General features: G+C 43.8%; 3 protein-coding genes across 4 annotated transcripts in view; 2 read left to right on the forward strand and 1 right to left on the reverse strand.

Annotated features, from left to right (window-relative positions):
* The window catches only part of LOC109880583 (fatty acyl-CoA reductase 1-like), a 61,535-nt gene extending 56,287 nt beyond the window's left edge, over nt 1-5,248 (forward strand). The window contains exons 9-12 of the mRNA XM_031798094.1: nt 2,970-3,141; nt 3,408-3,537; nt 3,999-4,126; nt 4,227-5,248. Of these exons, the coding sequence (XP_031653954.1) occupies nt 2,970-3,141; nt 3,408-3,537; nt 3,999-4,126; nt 4,227-4,389 (593 nt within the window). The 3' untranslated portion in view covers nt 4,390-5,248. The remainder of the gene's footprint in view (nt 1-2,969; nt 3,142-3,407; nt 3,538-3,998; nt 4,127-4,226) is intronic.
* A 2,248-nt stretch (nt 5,249-7,496) lies between these two features.
* Nucleotides 7,497-15,274, reverse strand: LOC109880581 (endoplasmic reticulum-Golgi intermediate compartment protein 2-like). Of its 2 annotated transcripts, XR_004204268.1 has the most exons (7): nt 15,201-15,274; nt 15,020-15,060; nt 14,481-14,581; nt 9,944-10,042; nt 9,047-9,615; nt 8,810-8,889; nt 7,497-8,675 (listed from the first exon to the last, which is right to left on the reverse strand). XR_004204268.1 is itself a non-coding variant. In XM_031798095.1 (4 exons), exons 2-4 carry the CDS (start codon nt 9,150-9,152, stop codon nt 8,604-8,606), a joined length of 258 nt encoding a protein of 85 aa, XP_031653955.1. In that variant the 5' UTR covers nt 9,153-9,615; nt 9,944-10,287; the 3' UTR covers nt 7,497-8,603. The 2 variants fall into 2 exon arrangements, 1 of the variants encoding a protein (XP_031653955.1); XM_031798095.1 differs by lacking the exons at nt 14,481-14,581; nt 15,020-15,060; nt 15,201-15,274 and having other exon boundaries at nt 9,944-10,287.
* A 3,566-nt stretch (nt 15,275-18,840) lies between these two features.
* Nucleotides 18,841-26,062, forward strand: part of LOC109880582 (lysine-specific demethylase 7B) — a 32,346-nt gene continuing 25,124 nt past the window's right edge. The window contains exon 1 of the mRNA XM_031798244.1: nt 18,841-19,019. Within this exon, the coding sequence (XP_031654104.1) occupies nt 18,922-19,019 (98 nt within the window). The 5' untranslated portion in view covers nt 18,841-18,921. The remainder of the gene's footprint in view (nt 19,020-26,062) is intronic.

Below are 26,062 nucleotides of genomic sequence, written 5' to 3' on the forward strand. Positions count from 1 at the left end.
TTTAAGTGACTAGTGACCCATTTGGTTGATGGTGTTGTCACTATGAAACTATGCATCAAACATTCCCCCGGGGATATGAAACAGTGGGTTGCCTGTCAGTCCTGGTTCTCCTAAATCAGTTTGAATGGTGTAGCAATGAGAAGCAGGTGGATAAATGATCTGTGTCATAATTAGATGCCCAGGGATTTGACAGTGGCGAGGGTCTACTGCCACCTTCTGGCAGCTAGTAGAACATTACTGAACCCACACACTGTGTACATCTGTTTGACCTCACCACTCTGGATCTGCCCAAATGACAACTCCCATCAGCAGTAAAGGACAGTTGCCCAAACAATAACAAGTAGAGGCATCATGTCATCATCACCCCACCAGCATTTTGGTTGTGGTGGCAGCTCACCTCCCAGCCCATCATCTACCGTACATCCCAGTGGACCACTGAGAGGAAAAGGTCCATGCGGGCCGGGTATCTGTCAGGCTCAGATTAGCGTGGTAGCGGGCGACAGCAGGGTCCCTATACTATCAGATTAGTGAATCTGCTCCATTCACTCTGGGAAATTGCCATCAGATGGCTGGCAGAGGGATTAGGGCTCATCACTCTGCCTCGCTGTTATAAACCTGGGATAGCGGGCACTAATCTACCGAACCACATAAGAGCTAAGAATGAAGCTAATCAAACTGGGTCTAAGGGACCCATGGGGCTGCTTAGGGAAGTTGGAGGTTTGCTGGCTGGATATGTTATCAACATTCTGGTATCTTAATTGGTTTTGGTCACCTTCTCTCCACTGTCCGCTTCTCACCCCGTATTGAAAAAGGTCAATATAATTGAGGAGCGGCAGTAAGGAGAGGGAATGTGGAGGGAAACGCTCTTGTAAGAAATGGTCATTCACTCGCTCGACATCAGGCAAATGACGTTTACAGAGGAGGAATCACAAAATACAAAGTGATAAAAACTAAATATAGCTACTTGTGCAATACATTCTATAGATAAAAGGATAAGTAGAGTATCGTTTTAAATGTGTGCATGGTTGTCTCCTTTGAGAAAACAGCTGATTCAAAGGGGGTGTGGAAAATTTTAAAACACTTCGGCGCTAGCAGCCGTGAGGAAGCACATGATTATCCTTGGCGAGAGGAGGCTATCGAGGAGTGGATGACACTCCTCTGATAGCTTACTAACGAATTGACACTCTCCATGACCACTTATCACTGAGAGGAGGACAGAGGCGTCGAGGAAAGGCCGGAATTTTGTGCAATAGAGAATCTCCCAAGGAATCAAAGAAGGAGCCCTGGAATAGTGCTCAGGAGTTTCTCATTCAGGCTGGGATTCAATCCAAGGCTTGTTATAGAACAGGGCACTAGACAATGTACCATTTAACGGCACCACGAATTGATCCCCGGCCTCAATCTTGTGCTGAGGGAAGCTCCACTTTCTAGGGCAGAACAAATGTGATTGGTTGGATGAAAAGCTCTGAGTTAGACTAACATGTCAGTGTGTGGAGTTTGCAGATGAGTCAAATAAAATAAATGCTTTCAGGGAGGTAGGTTGGAGGTGGATGGAGGTAGGTTGGAGGTGGATGGAGGTGGATGGAGGGCGTTGCCAGTTCGAATCCTGGCTGTGACTTGTTTTCCTTACCAAACATTTTAACGAATTACATTTCTAATCTACTTTGTTTACTTTGACTGAACAGCATTAAATACTTGAAAAAAACAAGGGTGCTGCTGGATAGGGACCAGAAGGTCACAGGTTCTAATCTTGCTGATGCCTTTTTTCAAAAAATGTATACTTGTGTTACCTTTCCCTAGCAGGGAACACTCACCCTCAACACCAAAACCATCTTTCAACTCTTGTTAGTGGGGCTGGAGAATAGTCCCTCTGGCCGGGATTCAATAACGTCGCCCTTTGTCAGCTATGCACCCTGTAAAGGCAGTGTTCACGGTAAACACAGCATGTTCTCCCTTTAAATGGCACATAGGATTCAATCTGATCGTGATTTGTTGGCTATTGTTCTACTTAAGAGTTAATAAAAAAAAAATTATGACAGAGTTGATCCACAGAAATGTGCTGGAGCACAGTGCAACATCAGGGGTGTGGCTTTGATTCCTCGAAGGGGCATATGTAGTGTGGCACGTGGTCTCAGAGCATTTTGTATTATACTGTACGTAAATCCAAAACACTCCATTTAGTATGAGAGGTCTTCCTCGCCATTCTCCGGTAGTCGTTGCTGGCCAGCCCAATTAGCATAGTAGAGGGCTGGGTAGCCAGGATCTGTCCTTTACTCCAATGAGGTTGGCATCAGACAACTTTGGTTCAGCTCTTTGCACATCATGGACCGCAGGCTTCAATCTTGGAGGGGTATCACAGCTGTAGGGGATGGGCCCAGTCTACTTGGACCTCTGCCTCATTTTCCACCGCTTCAGTCTGCGCGTACGCTTCTTCCTCCACTTGGCTCTCAAAAGTGATGAGATCAATTTGAAAACAAAAGCACTAAAACAGTTATAGGGAATAAATTAAATGGGAAAGCATCAAAATGACAAAACTACAGCTCAACAGGAGAGAGCTACCCACAGGCTTACCCCAGATAGTCTTCTACACAGGAGAGAGCTACCCTCGTAAGGCTGTTCACTTCTTTATAGAGGCTGGTGGGTCACGAAGAACAAATTCACACCAGTATCACCCACTGGTTCTTTCACTAGCAGTTCCCCCAGCAGTTTTACCTTGGTCTGAGCTGCCTTGATTGCAGCCAGGTTGGGAAGGTGTGCAGCTGCTGTGAATGAAGTCATTAGTGCAACAGAAAACCACACCCTTGGATACATCCCAATTATCTAATATAGTGGCTGAGGAAAATGTGAGAGGTACCTCCGTAACGTTACACCCCTTAAAATGCCACAACAGAATAGAGCTGTAAGATGGGGATGTCAGCTCTAAGCCACAGATTCCTTCACATTTTGAACTCCTTTGTATTCTCTCTCAGAGCACCATGTGATGTCCAGCTTCAAGAGGAACCCTCTGGAGCAGGCTTTCAGAAGGCCCAACGCCAACATCACCTCCAACTACCTGATGAACCAGTATTGGATCCTGGTCAGCCACAAGTTCCCTGCCCTCATCTACGACCTCTACCTGAGACTGTCTGGACAGAAGCCCCAGTAAGATTACTAATGTCCTGACAATCAGCATTGTCACTAGACCATTGTTCGGTCTATGAAAATTGAACTACCTACTTGTTTTCAACCCAATCAACACATTGTGATGTAAAAAATAGATCAAATGGTCTGTAATCATAAAGAAATCAGTGTTTGCTGCATACAAGTGATCTTTAATGAAGTCTTCAGTGAAACGAACATTACAATTGTGTACAATATGCATGCAGTACATTTGGACTGAGATCCTCCATTCCTCTCTCTCTGTGTAGGATGATGCGTATCTTCAACCGGCTGCACAAGGCCATCGGCCTGCTGGAGTACTTCAGCAGTCAGGACTGGGAGTGGAACTCCGAGAACATGAACATGCTGATGAGCCACCTCAGCCCCGAGGACAGGAAGGTACAGTAGACTCAGCATCCATCCTCTATGCACACACTATCTCTGCATGTTGATGTATATAGTCAATATGGTATGTATTTCACCTAGTAATGCCACCAAGCCATCATTTCAGCTCAAACAAACAGCTTTATTGATTTCAAGACAACAGGTCACTAATAAGACAGCATAGCCTAGTGGTTAGAGCGTTGGACTAGGAACTGAAAGGTTGCAAGATCAAATCCCCGAGCTGACAAGGTAAAAATCTGTCGTTCTGCCCCTGAACAAGGCAGTTAACCCACTGTTCCTAGGCCGTCATTGAAAACAAGAATTTGTTCTTAACTGACTTGCCTAGTTAAATAAAGGTCAAATAAAATACTTACATCGTTCAATTTCAGAAGGTTAAATTATAGATATCCCAAAGGTTTTCATAATTGACAGAATGTGACCATAATAGCCATGTCTTACTGCACACTCTCTCCCAGACATTCAACTTTGACGTGCGTCAGCTGAACTGGCCAGAGTACATAGAGAACTACTGCATCGGCACCAAGAAGTACGTTCTGAATGAAGACATGTCCGACATCCCTGCAGCCAGGCAACACCTCAGGAAGTGAGTAGACTACTTACAGGGCTGACTGTTTGCTCCTGTCTTATTTTGAAGAAGGATGTAAATGAGTGTGTACTTCCAACTCCCTCCCTCCCTCCCTCAGGCTGAGGAACATCCGCTACACATTCAACACTCTACTGCTGGTCTTCATCTGGAGGGTGTTCATCGCCCGCTCTCAGATGGCTAGAAACATCTGGTACTTTGTGGTCAGCCTCTGCTTCAAGTTCCTCTCCTACTTCAGGGCCTCCAGCACACTCACCAACTGATGACCAACTGACCGTTGACCAGCTGAACGCCCTGCTCGCCTCCTCAACCAGACCTCACCCCTCAGACCTCCAGCAGCACCCAACCCCACTCCTCAACCAGACCCCACTCCTCAGACCTCCAGCAGCACCCAACCAGACCACACCCCTCAGACCTCCAGCAGCACCCAACCCCCACTCCTCAACCAGACCACACCCCTCAGACCTCCAGCAGCACCCAACCCCCACTCCTCAACCAGACCACACCCCTCAGACCTCCAGCAGCACCCAACCCCCACTCCTCAACCAGACCTCACCCCTCAGACCTCCAGCGGCACACAACCCCACTCCTCAACCAGACCTCACCCCTCAGACCTCCAGCGGCACACAACCCCCACTCCTCAACCAGACCTCACCCCTCAAACCTCCAGCGGCACACAACCCCACTCCTCAACCAGACCTCACCCCTCAGACCTCCAGCGGCACACAACCCCACTCCTCAACCAGACCTCACCCCTCAGACCTCCAGCGGCACACAACCCCCACTCCTCAACCAGACCTCACCCCTCAGACCTCCAGCGGCACACAACCCCACTCCTCAACCAGACCTCACCCCTCAGACCTCCAGCGGCACATAACCCCACTCCTCAACCAGACCTCACCCCTCAGACCTCCAGCGGCACACAACCCCACTCCTCAACCAGACCACACCCCTCAGACCTCCAGCAGCACACAACCCCACTCCTCAACCAGACACGGTTCCTTCTGACCCTGTTGTACGTCATACAGTAAAACCCCTATGTAAGTGTTATTTCTTTTCTAACTACGGCTTTTCTTAAAGCGACAGATTACATATGCAACAATAAACCCATTGTATACTCTCCCCACGTTTTTGCTCATAGTTTACGTCCTCCCCAACCCAGATACAATGCCTTGGAATAGAGGATTTTTTTTGGCATACTTAAAATACTGTATGTCAGGCCTCCACTGAAAGACAATTTCTGTACATTGACTCTTAATGTGTGAATCCTGAGATATCCATGGGCGATGTGTTTTTACCTTGTATTGGTTTGTTCTGACAGAATATTTGGGAACCTGTACTCTGTAGCGAGGCCAGTTGAGGATATCCGAGAGTAACTTCAGTGTTGATCACATTAAGGGCTCTATTCAATCTGTGAAGTTGAAGCGCTACAGACTCTGCGATATAAATTGAAAAGGTCATTTCCAATTGAGCCAACACATGCAGCTTTTACCGTGAATGCAGTCTGCAAAAGCAGGAACATTCCCCTTGTTTCAATCATGCTGTAAAGCTGAACTTCTGTGATGCGGATTGAATGGAGCCCTAAATCTTGACCACTGAAGACTGCTCCTACTGAATATTGACATCAGTATGTTTGACATAACGCATAAGACAAATTTTTTGTTTTACTGTTTGTCCACTTTTTGCCTGTTTTGTACAGCAGTTTATATTGAAACTAAGTTTACTATTTTTTCATCTTTATAAATAATTGCGTCAAACTAAGGCTTGTCTTAAGTGGTACGGCGCATTCGGAAAGTATTCAGACCCCTTGACTTTTTCCAAATGTTGTTAAATTACAGCCTTGTTCTAAAATTGGTCAAATAAATGTTTTTGCTCAATCTACACACAATACCAAAGCGAAAACAGGTTTAGACATTTTTGAAAATGTATTAAATAAAATACAGAAATACCCTATTTCCATAAGTATTCAGACATTTGCTATGAGACTCAATTGAGCTCAGGTGCATCCTGTTTCCATTGATCATCCTTGAGCTGTTTCTTCAACTTGGAGTCCACCTGTGGTAAATTCAATTGATTTGGAAAGGCACACAACTAGCTGTGGTCCCACAGTTGACAGTGCATTTCAGAGCAAAAACCAAGCCATGAGGTCAAAGGAATTGTCCATAGAGCTCTGAGACGGGATTGTGTTGAGGCACAGATCTGGGGAAGGGTACCAATTGAAGGTCCCCAAGAACACAGTGGCCTCCATCATTCTTAAATGGAAGAAGTTTGGAACCACCAAAACTCTTCCTAGAGCTGGCTGCCCAGTAATCGTCACGTCTGGAGGAAACCTGGCACTATCCCTATGGTGACGCATGGTGGTGGGGATGTTTTTTAGTGGCAGGGACTGGGAGACTAGTCAGGATAGAAGGAAAGAGGAATGGAGAAGTACAGAGATCCTTGATGAAAAACCTGCTCCAGAGCGCTCAGAACATCAGACTGGGGCCAAGGTTCACCTTCCAACAGGACAACGACCCTAAGCACACAGCCAAGACAATGCAGGAGTGGCATCGGGACAAGTCTCTGAAATGTCCGTGGCCCAGCCAGAGCCCGGACTTGAACCCGATCAAACATCTCTGGAAAGACCTGAAAATAGCTGTGCAGCAACGCTCCCCATCCAACCTGACAGAGCTTGATAGGATCTGCAGAGCAGAATGGGAGAAACTTCCCAAATACAGGTGTGCCAAGCTTTGTAGCGTTATACCCAAGAAGACTCAAGGCTGTAATCGCTGCCAAAGGTGCTTCAACAAAGTGCTGAGTAAAGGGTCTGAATATTTATGTAAATGTGATACTTTAGTTTTTATAAATTTGCTCAAATTTATAAAGACCTGTTTTTGCTTTGTCATTATGGGGTATTGTGTGTAGTTTAATCAATTTAAGAACAAGGCTGTAATGTAACAAAGTGTGGAAAAAGTCAAGGGGTCTGAATACTTTCCGAATGCACTGTAGATGGTGACAGTATCATATATAAACAAGTTTAGAAGATGTGTAAATAGCTCTATATTATTTTTCTAGACAACTTAAAAGAGTAGTATTCTTGAGGGTTGATTCTGCAGGAGTCTGACTCTACCACAGAGCTCCCCAGACTAGATTTGAAGTGTTACTTGTGGCAGACAGTAGCAGTCCATTTTTGAATGAGATGATACATCTATATACAGTATCAATGGTAGAAGTATTGACTAAATGTTCCTCAAATCCTCCCTCTGGAAAAACATGTTTCTATGTGAGCCAGTAATGCTGTGCAACATAGTGACCATCCTTTCCTAAATTCAGTAAGGGACTATGAACCAAATGCATGCCCAACACAGAAAATGGCTTTTCCTCTACAATGAAGTTGAACAAAATGTCCTGCTTTTTATGGATCTTGGCATCTGTCATGTTGATAACAAAGCAGTGTCTTTGCTATGATACATAGTGGAAGCAGAGCACTGTGGGTAGATCAGAAAAGGTAGATCAGTGCTAACTGGGAAGTGTTCTGTGAACTGCAACACTTACGACTTTGTTTATTTTGTGGAATTTTCCTTTCTCAAATGTAATTGGCAAATGTTAAATGACCCTCTATTCCTGCTCTGAAAACACTTAAAGTTTGTTTGGCAAAACATGAATAAACCAAAAGACAAAATTGGTCAGTGTGCTAATCATTCTGCTTCATACACTGCTGCCGCATGTAGAAAATAGATTTAGCCTACTTCCATGGCTGCGTTTATACAGGCAGAATGGAATAAAAGATCCAAAATGGACTGCTTGTGTAAGCGCAGGCTAAGAAGCACGCACCATCACCAGAAGATAGTGGGATACCAAATGAGAGAGATTTAAATGAATGTAAAGTGTACAACATGAAGTGATGAAGTGCACTAAAACACATGTAATAGGACATCTCCCATTGACAGATGTGGAAAATACTGAACAGTGCAAATAGATAGAAATAGAACAAACATGACATGCAAGTTAATGGTATGAATGATAACATAGGCTGAATGAAATCTGATCCTCCTAACTTACAGATGACAAAGTCCCAATACCTTTACACACTAAGCCTGATAAAACTGGGGAGTTAGCTGCTTTCCATTTTCCAGTGTAAAATACATATTTACAGGATATAAATATATTATAATGGTAGTCATATGAGGATACTGTCCAAAACAATAAATAGAACAATTATGATTGTTGGATCCTAATCAGTTTACTCTTATTTGGTTCAAAACAAACTCCCAGTAATCGACATACTAGTGATTGGAGACTTCTCTTCCTGGATTCCCCCACAGGTGATGGGACAGTAGGTGCACGATCAGCAGCAGGCTCCAGGTCCCATATCCACAAAGCGTCTCACAGTAGGAATGCTGATCTAGGATCTGTCCATAAAATCTTATGATCCAAAAGGGTGAAACTGATCCAAGCTCAGCACTCCTACTCAGAGCTTTGTGGATATGGGCGCAGGTCAGAGGGCTACTCCTGTACGTGTCAGGAGCAGAGCAGCACGGTTGTTCACATGGGCATCTGGGAGAACCACCTGGAAATAGAGAACATGCAGAGGTACAGTGTAAATACACTACTACCAGTGAGACACAGGGAACCTGGTACATGTAAGGATTTACCATCATTTTATGACATAGTTTTAGTGGCAATAAAGAAGACTGGGCTCACCTCTCTAGGTTTATATGGGCCTAGTTTGAAGCGACAGCAGACTATGTTGAAACAGAAGCCAACAAACCCATAGACCATGCCTGTGGGAGAGAGAAGATCAATGAAGATGTTCAGGGTGCATTTCTCTAACGTGGCACAGTATCAGGCTGGCAAAGCAACCGTGGAATGATTTGTGAGACATGAACAGTATGAGGTCTGCCCATGACACTGGGTGGTAAGAGTGAGTGTTGTCTGGACCTGTGGTGGAGAAGATACCCCCGATGATGCCACAGAGTCGTACCAGGAACTGCCAGAGGGGCATGTGCTGCTCACTGACCATCAGAGAGCTGGTGTCGTACTTCATAAAGATCCCAGACACACCGTGGCTGCCCGTCGCATGGTTGAACACCCGCTCCTAGACCAGACAGTGGGTAGGTAGAGTGGGGTGGGGGTTAATCTCTCCTTTTACACACACACCTTTCTAACAGCCTTTGTGTATGTGAATATGTGTGTTTGTAAGAGAGAAATCTATGGCTGTCTCAGGTGGTGGTGTTATACAGCAGAGCTTGAAGTAACTTCTGGCAGCCAGCAGAGGGAGCTGAATGGACTGGACTGGATGGATGAGGAGACTGATCCATTATCTGAACCCACTGCAGCATCCTCCATCATGGTCAACATCAAATAGAATTCCTCTCCCCCTGATGGTTAATATGAGGATTTGGGGAAGACAGGCTGATACTAGATCTGTGTCTAAATCAGGGCCGACACCTTGGACGTGTGCAGTTTGGTAGGAACCACCGTAATGAAATACTGGAACATCTCATTATCTGCAACAACAAGACAAAGAGCAAAGCCTTTAAACCCATCCATCTAGTGACAGACTACACAGACTACACAGAAAGGTGAAATAGGGGGCTTCAGGTCTTTCCCCTGGAGAAACTAGGCTGCTTTGAACGACAAGTGAATGAAAGCAAGACTGCAGTGAATCCACTTCAAATGGATACAAATAGCTACATTTTCTCCCTGCAAACTCATGACGCCATGCTGAGCAGAATAGGCTGGAAGCTACACATTGAGTAACAGCTGAATGAGGTTTGATAAGAACATATTCATGTGTTTACTTCCTGGTCTCGGTGAGGAGGAGCAGTAACTTACGGTTGCTGGTGATTTTCTCTGTCCAGTCCAGAGGGTTGATGATGCCGGGGATCTCTTCTCCGAAAGACACATGGTCTATCCGATGGGAGAAGTCGTACGCTGCAATGCATTGATGAAACCCAGCTCAAATGCAGTCAGGTGGATTGCGACAGTTAAAACCTCTATTTGGGAGTGAATCATTCTGAGAAAATAGTTATTTGGCACTGCATTAGAATACATACTGCTCTTATCTATCACTTGAAACATGGAAATGCAGATGCAATGTAAGCAACCAGAGAACAGTACTAATGTTTTCCTTGTCAAAAACGAATAACTTATGCAAATGAGTGTCACCCTTTCCTGGTCAGGCTGACAGAACCAACTGTCATGGCTTATAAGAGCTGCTATATGGGCATGGCCACGAGGATGATGAATAGGCCTGAGAAATAATACTGTGCTCTATAGGTTGAGTGCCCTTTTTCCCATCAGACATATAGACATATAGACTCATAAATCATAAATTCGCAGCATCAATTTCTGGAGCTTGGAATCTTCTAACATATGAGACAAACTCCATGAACCTCTGAGTCTGTTGTAGTATTACATAGCTTTCCCCCATAAATAATGATTTACATACAACATGCACTTAAATATAACCCTGTTGTTCGGGCCCTGAATGCTGATTACTTTCAACCAGAGGTCGACCAATTAATTGGAATGGCCAATTAATTAGGGGCGATTTCAAGTTTTCATAACAATCGGAAATCTGTATTTTTTTACACCGATTTGGCCGTTAATTTTTTTTATTTTTATAACACCTTTATTTAACAAGGCAAATCAGTTAAGAACACATTATTATTTTTAATGATGGCCTAAGAACGGTGGGTTAACTGCCTCGTTCAGGGGCAGAATGACAGATTTTTACCTTGACAGCTCAGGGGATTCAATCTTGCAACCTTACAGTTAACTAGTCCAACGCTCTAACCACCTGATTACATTGCACTCCACTAGGAGACTGCCTGTTACGCGAATGCAGTAAGAAGCCAAGGTAAGTTGCTAGCTAGTTTAACTTATTTTATAAAAAACAATCATAATCACTAGTTAACTACACATGGTTGATGATATTACTAGTTTATCTAGCGTGTCCTGCATTGCATATAATCGATGCGGTGTGTATCGTTGCTCCAATGTGTACCTAACTATAAATATCAATGCCTTTCTTAAAATCAATACACAGAAGTATATATTTATAAACCTGCATATTTTGCTAAAATAAATCCAGGTTAGTAGGCAATATTAACCAGGTGAAATTGTGTCACTTCTCTTGCATTCATTGCACTCAGTCAGTGTATATGCAACAGTTTGGGCCGCCTAATTTACGTAATTATGACATAACATTGAAGGTTGTGCAATGTAACAGGAATATTTAGACTTATGGATGCCACCCGTTAGATAAAATACAGAACGGTTCTGTATTTCACTGAAAGAATAAACGTCTTGTTTTCGAGATAGTTTCCGGATTTGACCATATTAATGACCCAAGGCTCGTATTTCTGTGTGTTATTATGTTATAACTAAGTCTATGATTTGATAGAGCAGTTGACTGAGCGATAGTAGGCACCAACAGGCTCGTAAGCATTCAAACAAACTTTTGTGCGTTTTGCCAGCAGCTCTTCGTTGTTCTTCAAGCATTGAGCTGTTTATGACTTCAAGCCTATCAACTCAGATTAGGCTGGTGTAACCGATGTTTTTTTATTTATTTATTTTATTTTACCTTTATTTAACCAGGTAGGCAAGTTGAGAACAAGTTCTCATTTACAATTGCGACCTGGCCAAGATAAAGCAAAGCAGTTCGACAGATAAAACGACACAGAGTTACACATGGGGTAAAAACAAACATACAGTCAATAATGCAGTATAAACAAGTCTATATACAATGTGAGCAAATGAGGTGAGAAGGGAGGTAAAGGCAAAAAAAGGCCATGATGGCAAAGTAAGTACAATATAGCAAGTAAAATACTGGAATGGTAGTTTTGCAATGGAAGAATGTGCAAAGTAGAAATAAAAAATAATGGGGTGCAAAGCAGCAAAATAAATAAATAAATAAAAATTAAATACAGTTGGGAAAGAGGTAGTTGTTTGGGCTAAATTATAGGTGGGCTATGTACAGGTGCAGTAATCTGTGAGCTGCTCTGACAGTTGGTGCTTAAAGCTAGTGAGGGAGATAAGTGTTTCCAGTTTCAGAGATTTTTGTAGTTCGTTCCAGTCATTGGCAGCAGAGAACTGGAAGGAGAGGCGGCCAAAGAAAGAATTGGTTTTGGGGGTGACTAGAGAGATATACCTGCTGGAGCGTGTGCTACAGGTGGGAGATGCTATGGTGACCAGCGAGCTGAGATAAGGGGGGACTTTACCTAGCAGGGTCTTGTAGATGACATGGAGCCAGTGGGTTTGGCGACGAGTATGAAGCGAGGGCCAGCCAACGAGAGCGTACAGGTCGCAATGGTGGGTAGTATATGGGGCTTTGGTGATAAAACGGATTGCACTGTGATAGACTGCATCCAATTTGTTGAGTAGGGTATTGGAGGCTATTTTGTAAATGACATCGCCAAAGTCGAGGATTGGTAGGATGGTCAGTTTTACAAGGGTATGTTTGGCAGCATGGGTGAAGGATGCTTTGTTGCGAAATAGGAAGCCAATTCTAGATTTAACTTTGGATTGGAGATGTTTGATATGGGTCTGGAAGGAGAGTTTACAGTCTAACCAGACACCTAAGTATTTGTAGTTGTCCACGTATTCTAAGTCAGAGCCGTCCAGAGTAGTGATGTTGGACAGGCGGGTAGGTGCAGGTAGCGATCGGTTGAAGAGCATGCATTTAGTTTTACTTGTATTTAAGAGCAATTGGAGGCCACGGAAGGAGAGTTGTATGGCATTGAAGCTTGCCTGGAGGGTTGTTAACACAGTGTCCAAAGAAGGGCCGGAAGTATACAGAATGGTGTCGTCTGCGTAGAGGTGGATCAGGGACTCACCAGCAGCAAGAGCGACCTCATTGATGTATACAGAGAAGAGAGTCGGTCCAAGAATTGAACCCTGTGGCACCCCCATAGAGACTGCCAGAGGTCCGGACAGCAGACCCTCCGATGTGAAATGGCTAGCTAGTTAGCGGGGTGCGCACAAATAGCGTTTCAAACGTCACTCACTCTGAGACTTGGAGTGGTTGTTCCCCTTGCTCTGCATGAGTAACGCTGCTTCGAGGGTGGCTGTTGTCGATGTGTTCCTGGTTCGAGCCCAGGTAGGAGGGAGGAGAGGGACGGAAGCTATACTGTTACACTGGCAATACTAAAGTGCCTATAAGAACATCCAATAGTCAAAAGGTATATGAAATACAAATGGTATAGAGAGAAATAGTCCTATAATAACTACAACCTAAAACTTCTTACCTGGGAATATTGAAGACTCTGTAACGCTCAATGAGTGAATGGGTGTGGAGTCAGGCGCAGAGAGCAAAGGATGCAAGAAAAAAAACACACTTTTAATGTCCAAAATATCACAGGAACAAAATAGTTATACCCAACACAGGTGTAACTATAAAACAAAATAGTACCCTATTGTGAAATACTAGGACAGCGAGAAAACCCAACAAAACACTAACCACTCTCAAAAATACAGATGAACAAGCCCGCACAAACAGAAGCGGGCTAAACGAACTTAAATAACCCCACCCTAACAACCAAACAAGGAACAGGTGAAACCAATTAGACAAAACCAAACGAACACAGAACAAAGGATCGGTGGCAGCTAGTAGACCGGCGACGATGACTGCCGAGCGCCACCCGAACAAGAAGGGGAGCCACCTTCGGTAATATTCGTGACAGACTCATGTTAAAAGGAACCATCAGCTTTCATATGTTCTCATGTTCTGAGCAAGGAACTGAAACATTAGCTTTTTTACATGGCACATATTGCGCTTTTACTTTCTTCTCCAACACTTTGTTTTTGCATTATTTAAACCAAATTGAACATGTTTCATTATTTATTTGAGGCTAAATTGATTTTATTGATGTATTAAGTTAAAATAAGTGTTCATTCAGTATTGTTGTAATTGTCATTATTACAAATTAAAAATATATATATTTTAAGCCTTTTCTGGTCCTCTAATAATCGGTATAGGTATCGGCATTGAAAAATCTTAATCGTTCGACCTCTAGTTGAAAGCCGTGGTATATCAGACTGTATACCATGGGTATGACAAAACATTACTATTTACTGGTCTAATTACGTTGGTAACCAATTTATAATAGCAATAAGACACTCCAGGGATTTGTGGTATATGGCCAATGCACCACGGCTAAGGGCTGTATCCAGGCACTCTGTGTTGCGTCGTGACTAAGAACAGTCATTAGCCGTGGTATGCCCCCTAGGTCTACTAACCTAGGGGGCAAGGCAGGCCTACTAACCTTGGGGGCAAGGCAGGCCTACTAACCTTGGGGGCAAGGCAGGCCTACTAACCTTGGGGGCAAGGCAGGCCTACTAACCTAGGGGGCAAGGCAGGCCTACTAACCTAGGGGGCAAGGCCGTAGGAGCTCCCTTTAGAACACTGTTGTACAAGACTCCTGTAGAAAAAGCTCCTCCCTCAACCTGTTCTGTATCAGCAACAGGGTCCTAAGGAGAGTTGGGAGAGGGAGAAACAGGTTAACTACTCATTTCATACAGGAAGGACGACAAAACATTTTTTTATATTTTGGAATGTGGTTGAGTGAGATTTTCTGACTATTAACAAAGTGCTTAAAGGGCCAATCTACCATTACTACCTCATTTTTTAAACTTTTAAATTCATGATATGTAGCCATTGATTATTTAAGAATAAAACATAAATGTCTCATGAGCTTAGTTTCACTGTCTAACCCAATCAGAACTGTCTAACCCAAAATAGAAGCTTGTTTAACTCTTTTGTTTATAAACAATTTACTTGTAAACAAACACTGTATAGGCTCAACAACAAAACAATAACAATTATCATTTTGATATCATGGATGGTCAGTCCTTGGATCCATAGCTCTGTCTATGAATTTGAGAGTGGTTACATTCTAAACTGCTTACCTGTGCCACAGTCTTTGCTGCGGGGTCAGCTCAAAAATCACCTGAACATTTATACACAGGGAAGAAAATACACAGGGAAGAAAATACACAGGGAAGAAAATACACAGGGAAGAACAACTCCCAGGGTTAAGGATCACCAAAGTCTATTTGTATGTAATAGAAGGCTCAGTGATCTACTCACAGGCTCATACTGAATGCCATTTGATGTTATCATAGTCTCTGCCAGGTCCACAATGTCTGCACCCACATCTGAAACAGCACACCAACTCAATCTTTAGCTCCAGGGGGTTGTGGGGAAAATGATACAGTACATCTAACCCTAACCCAAAATATGAAGGCCTACATTTCATTAATGATTCCAATAAATAATGTGTGATAAGGTTGAATACTTACATTGGCATTTCATGGCAACTGTAATATCTATGTTTATTCTGAATTTACTGTAAATGAAGAAAAAGTATTGTCAGATTCCAAGATAATGTATTGGCAGTAAAACATAGTTCATAAGAGCTTATCATGATGAAACAAAATCAACAGTTCTATGTACCTTGAATTTTTTTTATCCACTTCATATTCATACTTCATCCAGGTGTCCCGATATACAAAGAACTCAAAGAAGGCCAGCAGTGCCATGGCAGTGAATGCTATCAGGGACACTATGGATGGGCGAGAGAAGATCCTTAGAGACATCATTCAAAGTTGAGGCTACTGAATCAGCATTCAGACATATGTAAGCTGTATTGAGAGTGAAATCTCACCTGTCCCCCCTGTGGCTGTGGTCTCGACATAGCTCCCTGGGACCTTGGGGAAGGCATCCAGCTCCTTAACCAGACTCAGGGCTTTCTTCAGGACCACTCTCCACGTCCTCCCTTCATACACCTAACCTGGGAAAGTGAAATCATACAGAATAGTCCATTATGTTTTGTTTCTTCTAATCTGTGTAATATAGGAATAAAACAATATGTAGGTTACCACCATCATCGCTGCACACATCGGTCATACCTGGCTAGGCTTTTTCAGTTTTTAAACAACTAATTATAAATGGTTTTCTGTGAGTTCAATCTGCACATTGCACAGTTTCTCTAAAGAGAAATGAGATCCAGCCTGAACTGTGCAATGTAGTAGGGTGTTGTAGTTTCCAACAGGCCAATATTCTACATAGTTTAGTGTATAAAGCATGGTAATTAACTACAATGACCATAATCCATTTCGCATCTACCTGTCAGGTCCGTTTCTTTTTTTACACCTGCTCCGGAAGATACAAGAATGCATGACCATGAGGGGATGGATATAGAGTACCACAGTGTGAGTCATAAAACCTAGTGGTCAAAAAAGGAAATGGTTCCAATCATTTTTCCAGCATTCATTTTTCCCATAGGGGACTTTAGAAACACTTAAAATAATGGCTGTTTCGTGTATGCTTACCCTGCCTGGCGTGACGTTTTGTTAACCGTGTAAATCTCTCTAGGACAAGGTCACTTTTGATGGCTAGGTTTTATGGGTTTTATGACACCTCTATTGTGAGCAGCTGTTGCTTGGCCAGGTATCTCTAGCTGAAAATACATGATCTAAGTGATTGATAGTTGGTATTCAGTAGTCATAAAAGTATGCCTTATTTACTTTGAAGAACTACAAAATAGTGATTTTTGTCAGACAGCAGCTCTATAACGATGAGATGATGTCTTGGAATTAAATAATAGTCATCAAATTTAAAAAACTAATTTAAACAACGGAAATAAATTAATGTGAATATGATGGTTAATAAGTGATAGCAGTAATGGGCAGTCACTACCACCATCACAGTACATTTATTAATTGTTTTATTCTGTGTTATTACTGCATTTAACCCAAAGTCGAATTATTTTTTAATAATGAACCGAAATCGAACCGATCTCAAAAAGTAGCTCAGTACTCCCGCCAATAACGTTATCTATGCAAAACTACTGAAATAGCCCACCAACGTCAATAGGCTATATAGTGTTTCCTTCAATGGCTAGTGATAGTAAACATCATAGAGCCACATAACAACACCAGCATCACCAACGAAAGCTACAAGTGAGCAAAGATGCTCATGGCTGTCTGTGAGAACCATTCATTCATCATTGTCTCTTCTTACCTCGGTTTCATGCGTCTATACTCCAGTAAATTGATTGCAAAGCAGATATCAATTCATAACATTATAACTAATGAAAAAAAAAACTTTACGGGGTGCTGTCTTGTCTTAGCAACACGACCACCCGCTAGACGATAGGAACTGTCAATGGTCATTTTCCATTAGCGCCACCTGTCGACGAGCTCGCGAATGGCTCTAAATATGTTGTCATTTTACGCATTGTGCACCAGATGGCGCTCGAGTCCGTGAAAATACTCTCACGCCGCATTCTTTGTCTTCTTTCAAAGCTTGTTCCCTAAAATGTAGGACATTAGTCCATATTTTGCATCAGTTTATCAAGTTCAAAACTATTTTATGTTTACAGGATGATAACTGTTTATATTAGCTTCACCATTTTAGACCAAGCTATATCATGCCTAGTATTTTGCTGTTGCACAGTAAATTAGTGTGATAATGTTTTTACAACATACATTTTACTTTAAACATACACATTAAGTATACATTGCAATTCCGTTTTCTATTTGAACATATTTTCATCCCTTATAATTGGCCTTCTCTGACTGCATGTTGAAACACACACTGCTTCTTCAACTGAAGTAACCCCAGCTGTTTAGACTTTATAATTAATTAAGAGGCATTGTTGGGCTCGTGCACAGCTCACATCAGTAGGTTATGAGAATTAGGGCTAGGGTTAGCTAAAATTCTCCCTGGCGCAAAGTAGAAAATATCTAATCACAACCAGCCCTGCCCTGAGAACAGTCTTGGTTTCCACTAATGCGATCCTGCTTAAACAGACCAATGCAGGCGAAGTATCCTGCCTGGCTGATGCTTATTCAGACATGCCGACTATGATGACAACAGCTCATTAAAGCAGCGTGGCTCCCCACAGGGAGCTGTCATGAAACCTCAGGGAATGCCCCAGGCCATATACACACCATCATGACTGATGGGCTTTGACCTAAGCACCCTGCAACACCCTCAAATCAAGCTGTAGCAAGACTATTTAAACATTCAACCTCAGTTACACTTACACGTTAACATTCGACAATTATTGGCATGTTTATGAAATATTCACTTCTAAATAGCATCATTGTCTCTCCTTAGGAGGGCTTCATAAATGGTTCTCTAGTATAAATACAGTATCAGGCACATGCCAAAGTCAGCAAATAACTGCATGTTTCCATAGGTGCAGTCACGGTGCCGCATGCCTTGCATGCATTAAGCCCACTTGACTATGCAGAGCTGCACAGATGGGTTTATGGGGGGGGGGGATGGGCACTGTCAGCTCACACAGATCAAACGGGTCGGCAGTCCTATTGCTATTCCCTACGCACAAAGCACGTAAAGCACGTCACAAACGCTCGGTGAGAAATACCAGGCAGGGGGAGCATTTTGTTGTGTTGATCACGCTTCCTGTATTCTGAACCAGGCCATATGAGTCCAAACCAATGGCAGTGCTTTTGCTGCTGAGTGCAGCCTTGGGCACTTTGACCAAGTTGCGTCAGTTTGCATCATATCAGTGTTGTTTATAGGTCAACGATCACTGTCGAGTTAAACAAAAAACAACTATTTACATCATTCACAATGTTATAAGTATAGGTATTTGCTATTACACTGAGTAACTAGATGGAAATAAATCATTTGGAAATTGACGTCAGAGATAGGCTTGCCCCAATGGCTTTCCCATGCTTTCTTTCGCATATGATCGGGTTTCCCCTCGACTCTTTCCGCGGACCCAACCAAATCCCCGCCCCACTTTATTCCTGCGTTGTTTGGGGACAGTAGGAAGATGGCGGCGGCCCCGCTGTACTGTGTCTGCCGGCAGTCGTATGATGTGAGCCGGTTCATGATCGAATGCGACCTCTGTAACGACTGGTTTCATGGCAGGTATGGAGATTACACCTTCCTTGACACATGCAATCGATTTAACAGAATAAACGAACAGCAGATGCTTGGGAGTAAGCGAGGGTTGTCTTGCAATTGTGACTGCTATTTGTGTGTAACCGGGTCTTCACGGGTCTCTCATACTATTGGCACCTCGAGCTAGCTAAACTTTACAAAATAGTAAACCGAGCCAGTGTGTTTTTATTTTTATTATACATATTGGGAGTTAGTATTTTACTCTACTTATTGGGCTATTAATCGTGTGTGTTGGAGGTTTAAATGTTATCTTAGCCGAAAGCAGTTTGTCAAAAGAAATTAGCCTAACGTTACTAGTTTGCTATCGTTAGCTAGCCAGCTAAGCTCGTGTGTGACGAGCTGTCAATCACGGTGATCAAAGCCAGCCCTTTAAACATTTGAAAGAAGCCTATAGGCTTAGCCTATCCAATTGAGTTGAGAACAAACTTGCCTGGTTATCGATTAAAGGCGTGGGTTCTGATTTTAAACCATCTTGTCATCCTTTACTACGGAGTTGGGTTAATGCTAGTCTGCTTAATCAGCCTCTAATATACAATAATTGTGTATTACAGCCTGATTAATCAGACTATGTTCGTGCATGTGACAACCTGACCTGACCCTAATAGACTTTCCTAGTTGAGAATTTAGGCCACGCGCTTTTGTGAATTCGATTGATGTTACATTTCAATCTCTGGCACATTTTTGGTGGCATCACTTCACTAGCCAAGTGACCTCCACTAGCCAAGTGACCTCTTGCATGATCAACATTTTTAGGGGTAAACTACACAAATCCTACTATTTGAGTGAGTGTCCTCATTTGTCCTTGTTTATTTTTATCCCTAACTATTTAGTGGCCAAAAACCTAAGATGAGAAAATATGGTTGTTTTTGAGCTTTTGATTGACAGCTGGAGGTTGGGTATTTAAATCCCCCCTCACCGAAAATAGGCACATGTGTTATACCCCTAGTGGAAGAAAGGAGTATTGAGGAGAGAAATAAAGACAACTAATATGAATACAATAACAGTTTGGCTTGTGTGGATATTACAAAGCTATTGCGTAACTACACTCTGTAGACTGCCAAGAACGCAACGCCCAGAATGATGGGATGCCTGAGCCAGGGAACTCAGTCTGTGTCATGTGCCAAAAGAAGAGGAACAAACTTTGGAGCTTCCCCATTGACTAATAACACATGTACACACTGCTCTGCTCCAAAACCAGGGGGTTCTCTACCAATCTTTCCCATCAGGCTCGCCAGAAGGAAGTGGCATGCCCTGGCTGTGAATGGTATGCAAACGTAGTGGAAAGCAGAGAAGCTGCCATGCCTGCACCAGAATCCTGGTGCCCGCTTGTCGGCACACCACCATACTTCCACGAGTGTGAGCCGGGGTTGTGACTAGCTGCCTGGCCGGGAAGGAATCTGCTTTCTCTCACCAGTGACTGAACCCTGGATACTCGTATACACAAGTATGGTTTACGGCTCCCAAACGGAACTAGGCAGAGGAGCCAGGCAGAGGAGCCAACCAGAGTGCTCTGTGTTGTTTATAAGGTGTAGACTATGGACCAGGTAAGGGGGAGAAGACAGAAATAGTGCCCTGCTAGTTTCCTAATGGCCTAACACACTACACTACAGGCATGTGCATATAGGGCCTGTGCAGTAAAAGAGCCTCACATCCACTGAGCAGGCCTGTGCTGCGGATGCTTCTGCTGAAACTATGGAGATGGCACTCTGCTGAGACATTGCATTACGAACGACAACAAACCCCGTATGGCGTCAGTGGCTCACGTTGCAGCCCACAGACCTGCGTCTCTCTCCAGGCTACGTGGGTGTGACTCCCAGTTCATGTCTGGTTCTGGTAGAGTGTGTGGTAGTGGTGAGACAGCAGAGACTGGATGGGACACAGGGGAATGATTGATGGTAGCTCCACAGAGGCAACTTCAATGTACCATCCATCATTATGCCCTACACTCTCAGCCAGGGGAAAAGACTGAAGAGAGATGGATGCTCTCCCCCTGTCCTCCTCCTCAATGTTGTGAGAGAATTTGAATTTGTGGGAGAGCTTGTGTTTTTAGTGTGTGTGACTCAGACCTCAGATGATGGTTAGTGTCATGTTTACATTCATTAGTGGGACTCTGTGGGGTCTTTGTCTCTGGGGTATGCTAATGACATTACTCTCAGATTGATCAATGCTGATTCGGAGGTCAACAGCATCATGTATTGATTTCCAGTCGTTTAGAGTCACAGGATATTAGTTGGTCCGCTAATGATGATGACATCTACTTTGCCTACATACAGTTGAAGTCGGAAGTTTACATACACTTAGGTTGGAGTCATTTAAAACTTGTTTTTCAACCACTCCACAAATGTCCTGTTAACAAACTATAGTTTTGGAAAGTCGGTTAGGACATCTACTTTGTGCAAGTCATTTTTCCAACAATTGTTGAAACAGATTATTTCACTTATAATTCACTGAATCACAATTCCAGTGGGTCAGAAGTTTACATGCACTAAGTTGACTGTGTCTTTAAACAGCTTGGAAAATTCCAGAAAATTATGTCATGGTTTTAGAAGCTTCTGATTGACTCAAATTATGTAAATTAGCCTATTGGGGGTGTAGCTGTGGATGAACAGTTGAAGTCGGAAGTTTACATACACCTTAGCCAAATACATTTAAACTCGTTTTTCACAATTCCTGACATATAATCCAAGTAAAAAATCCCTGTTTTAGGTCAGTTAGGATCACCACTTTATTTTAAGAATGTGAAATGTCAGAAAAATAGTAGAGAGAATTATTTATTTCAGCTTTTATTATTTTATCACATTCCAAGTGGGTCAGAAGTTTACATTACACTTTAGTTAGTATTTGGTAGCATTGCTTGTTTAACTTGGGTCAAATGTTTTGGGTAGCTTTCCACAAGCTTCCCACAATAAGGTGGGTGAATTTTGGCCCATTCCTCCTGACAGAGCTGGTGTAACTGAGTCAGGTTTGTAGGCCTCCTTGCTCGCACATGATTTTTCAGTTCTGTCCACACATTTTCTACGGGATTGAGGTCAGGGCTTTGTGATGGCCACTCCAATACCGTGACTTTGTGGCCCTAAAGCCATTTTGCCACAACTTTGGAAGTCTGCTTGGGGTCATTGTCTATTTGGAAGACCCATTTTCTTTTTATTTATTTATTTTTGTTGAATTTTACCCCTTTTTCTCCCCAATTTCGTGGTATCCAATTGTTAGTAGTTACTATCTTGTCTCATCGCAACAACTCCCGTACGGGCTCGGGAGAGACGAAGGTTGAAAGTCATGCGTCCTCCGATACACAACCCAACCAAGCCGCACTGCTTCTTAACACAGCGCGCATCCAACCCGGAAGCCAGCCGCACCAATGTGTTGGAGGAAACCCCGTGCACCTGGCGACCTGGTTAGCGTGCAATGCGCCACAGGAGTCGGCCCGCCACAGGAGTCGCTAGTGCGCGATGAGACAAGGATATCCCTACCGGCCAAACCCTCCCTAACCCGGACGACGCTAGGCCAATTGTGCGTCGCCCCACGGACCTCCCGGTCGCGGCAGGCTGCTACAGAGCCTGGGCGCGAACCCAGAGTCTCTGGTGGCACAGCTAGCAGTGCCCTAGACCACTGCGCCACCCGGGAGGCGGAAGACTCATTTTCAACCAAGCTTTAACTTCCTGACTGATGTCTTGACATGTTGCTTCAATGTATCCACATAATTTTCCTCCCTCATGATGCCATCTATTTTGTGAAGTGCACCAGTCCGTCCTGCAGCAAAGCAAACCCACAACATGATGCTGCCACCCCCGTGCTTCACGGTTGGGATGGTGTTCTGTGGCTTGCAAACTTCCCCCTTTTTCCTCCAAAGATGGACATTATGGCCAAACAGTTCTATTTTTGTTTCATCAGACCAGAGGACATTTCTCCAAAAAGTACGATCTTTGCCTCCATGTGCAGTTGCAAACTGTAGTCTCTTTTTTTAATGGTGGTTTTGGAGCAGTGGCTTCTTCCTTGCTGAGGGAACTTTCAGGTTATGGCGATATAGGACTCGTTTTTACTGTGGATATAGATACTTTGTACCTGTTTCCTCCAGCATCTTCACAAGGTCTTTAGTAGTTGTTCTGGGATTGATTTGCACTTTTCGCACCAAAGTACGTTCATCTCTAGGAGACAGAACGTGTCTCCTTCCTGAGCGGTATGGCGGCTGCGTGGTCCCATGGTGTTTACTTGCATACTATTGTTTGTATAGAGGAACGTGGTACGTTCAGGCATTTGGAAATTGCTCCCAAGGATGAACCACACTTGTGGAGGTATCTATTTTTTTTTAATGAGGTCTTTGCTGATTTCTTTTGATTTCCCCATCATGTCAAGCAAAGAGGCACTAATGGCCATAATGACCAAGGTATTGGAGTGGTCATCACAAAGCCCTGACCTCAATCCCATAGAAAATGTGTGGGCAGAACTGAAAAAGCATGTGTGAGCAAGGAGACCTACAAACCTGACTCAGTTACACCAGCTCTGTCAGGAGGAATGGGCCAAAATTCACCCAAGTTATTGTGGGAAGCTTGTGGAAGGCTACCCGAAACGTTTGAACCTTGATAAACAATTTAAAGGCAATGCTACCAAATACTAATTGAGTGTATGTTAACTTCTGGGAATGTGATGAAAGAAATAAAAGCTGAAATAAATCATTCTCTGTACTATTATTCTGACATTTCACATTCTTAAAATAAAGTGGTGAACCTAACTGACCTAAGACAGGGAATTTTTACTAGGATTAAATGTCAGGAATTGTGAAAAACAGAGTTTAAATGTATTTGGCTAAGGTGTATGTAAACTTCCGACTTCAACTGTATCATGCTTGAATATTAGAGTAAGCTCTGCTGCACTAAGGACCAATCCAGTTTGTCAGGAAGTGTAATCATGTGTTGACAGATCTAGTGGGAGAGGCAAAGACTGTGGTATGGCCCATGTGTATGAGGCTCACTAAAAGACGTAGGCCTATGTTGAGAGCATGTGTGAGAAGACACAAACCCAGTCCCCCACCGCCTTAGAAGAAACTACTCAGTTCAACATGAGAACCTCAAGGCAATGCAACCTGCACCATAAACAATGAAGTTGTTCCACTCCCTCCCCGGGGGACTGCTATGCCCCATAAACAACAAAGCAGCAATCCTCTTTTGTTTTCCAGCTGCCAACAGAGAAGTCCTTCTACCCTAAGCTGTCTGTAGAAGCTTAGTGATGTGGGTTAATGGTGGAGAGAGGCTGTTGTGTACGAAGGCCCTTCATCAGTGCATTGTACCCCATTGATATGATGGGTATCCTTTCCCTTTCTCCGTGAGGGTTCAAATTTTTATGCCCATTTAGTCTTTGGAAAGGCAGGAGTCAGGTGCCCTTTGGGTCTAAATGAACCCAAGCAGGTGTGTTTAACTGCCCTCCCCATCTCCCATCCTCTCCCCCATTAGCTATCTGCCAGTTCTCTAATGTAGGCAGGTTGGAGCCCTATGCAGGGGGGTTATTAAGTGCTTAACGTAATGGCTGAGCCCGCCTACAACCCTTTGTGTGTCTCGGTTGATCATTGAGACACAATGAACCCCTCACAGTACATAGACTAATGAATAACCCCAGTCACACAGGAAGGCAGGCAGATCCACAACAGAGGATGTAGAGGGATAGGAGCTGATGGCAGTAGGAGAGTTGACAGCTCTCCTGATTCAGGACAGGATGTTTGACCCATAGAGATGGATGGAGAACTCATCATGATATAACCCATTTTAGCATGGACTTTGCCATTGAGGGCTTCCACATTTTTAAAGCAGTCAACTGGGTATGGATTCCTATGAGTTGGGAGCAATCAGCCAATGAAGAAGAAAATAGCCTCTGGTGATGCCCATGCTGTTACAGATGCTTTAATGGCACAGATAAAAAGATGAGTCCTCAATCTTTCTCTTTGGTTTGACCTCATGCTGCTATGCTGGTGTCTGCTCACCATTGGCAGGGGGCTGGCATTGTTTCTGGGAGAGTGGTGAGACAGTGACAGACCAACACATACCCATATTGGGCTTTATTTCACCCAGGGCTGATGTCACTTGATTTATTACTATACACTAAATACCAAAGTTTTGTCTTCCACACAGCTCTTAAATAAGCCAGATTTATAGTTTTGTTGTCTTCGATGGGGCAGCCTCAGTAGTTTTTAAAGAGTGAGATTGATTTGAGTTCGAGGAGTCAAGGATAACTAGCTTCACAAGTTGCATCATCATCATCAACACTCCCCAGCCCTCCAGTTTCCAAGTGACTCACCCAACCCGTCATGATTGCGTAAGGGAAGAAACGGCATCAGTCTGGTGGCACAGTGCCCTGCTTCCCCCTGTGCCGGCCCGCGCTGCGCGGGTGTTACACATGATGACCAGGCAGAGGAGGTGGTGTTGGAGGTCAACTTGGCTCGCCTCAATCCCTCAGCCACACGCTCACTCTGTCGCGCTCGCTCTAGCATGTCCCACCCTGACAGAGAGGCAGGAGAATTCATGTCAGGCCCGGGGTGACATAATTGGCACTGTGACTCATTCTAGTCTCCCCAGCAAGGCCACTGAGCAACCTCAGGAGACCAGATTCCAGCCCACTGCTGCATTGTACTCTGTCTTGGCTGCTGATGTAGGAAGTGAGTGGAGGTGGACTGTTGAGGTCACTCTGTAGGGTTGGGACACTGAAGGTGTTTATAGCATTGGATCTTCTATAAATGGGGCCCTGAGTTTTTTCCGATGACTTTACTTGACCAGGAAAAACTCTTAGCGGCCTACCGAGTGTTGCAGCGGTCTAAGGCACTGCATCGCAGTGCTAGATCCGGGTTCAATCCCAGGCTGTGTTGCAGCCGGCCCCGTACTGAGACCCATGAGACGGCGCACAATTGTCCAGGTTAGGGGAGGGTTTGGTCGGGCCAGCTAGTCCTTGTCACATCGCGCTCTAGCGACTCCTGTGGCTGGCCGGGAACATGCACGCTGACACTGTCGCCAGTTGGACGGTGTTTC

Source organism: Oncorhynchus kisutch, linkage group LG19 (genome assembly GCF_002021735.2).
Source record: "Oncorhynchus kisutch isolate 150728-3 linkage group LG19, Okis_V2, whole genome shotgun sequence".
Lineage (NCBI taxonomy): Eukaryota > Metazoa > Chordata > Actinopteri > Salmoniformes > Salmonidae > Oncorhynchus > Oncorhynchus kisutch.

Coding starts and splice junctions, on each gene's coding strand:
- LOC109880581 (XM_031798095.1), bottom strand. CDS start 9,152: ATGAAGTACGACACCAGCTCTCTGATGGTCAGTGAGCAGCACATGCCC. Junction 8,890..9,046: donor GGGTATCTTCTCCACCACAG/GTCCAGACAACA, acceptor TCTCTCCCACAG/GCATGGTCTATGGGTTTGTT. Junction 8,676..8,809: donor GCCCATATAAACCTAGAGAG/GTGAGCCCAGTC, acceptor CTCTATTTCCAG/GTGGTTCTCCCAGATGCCCA.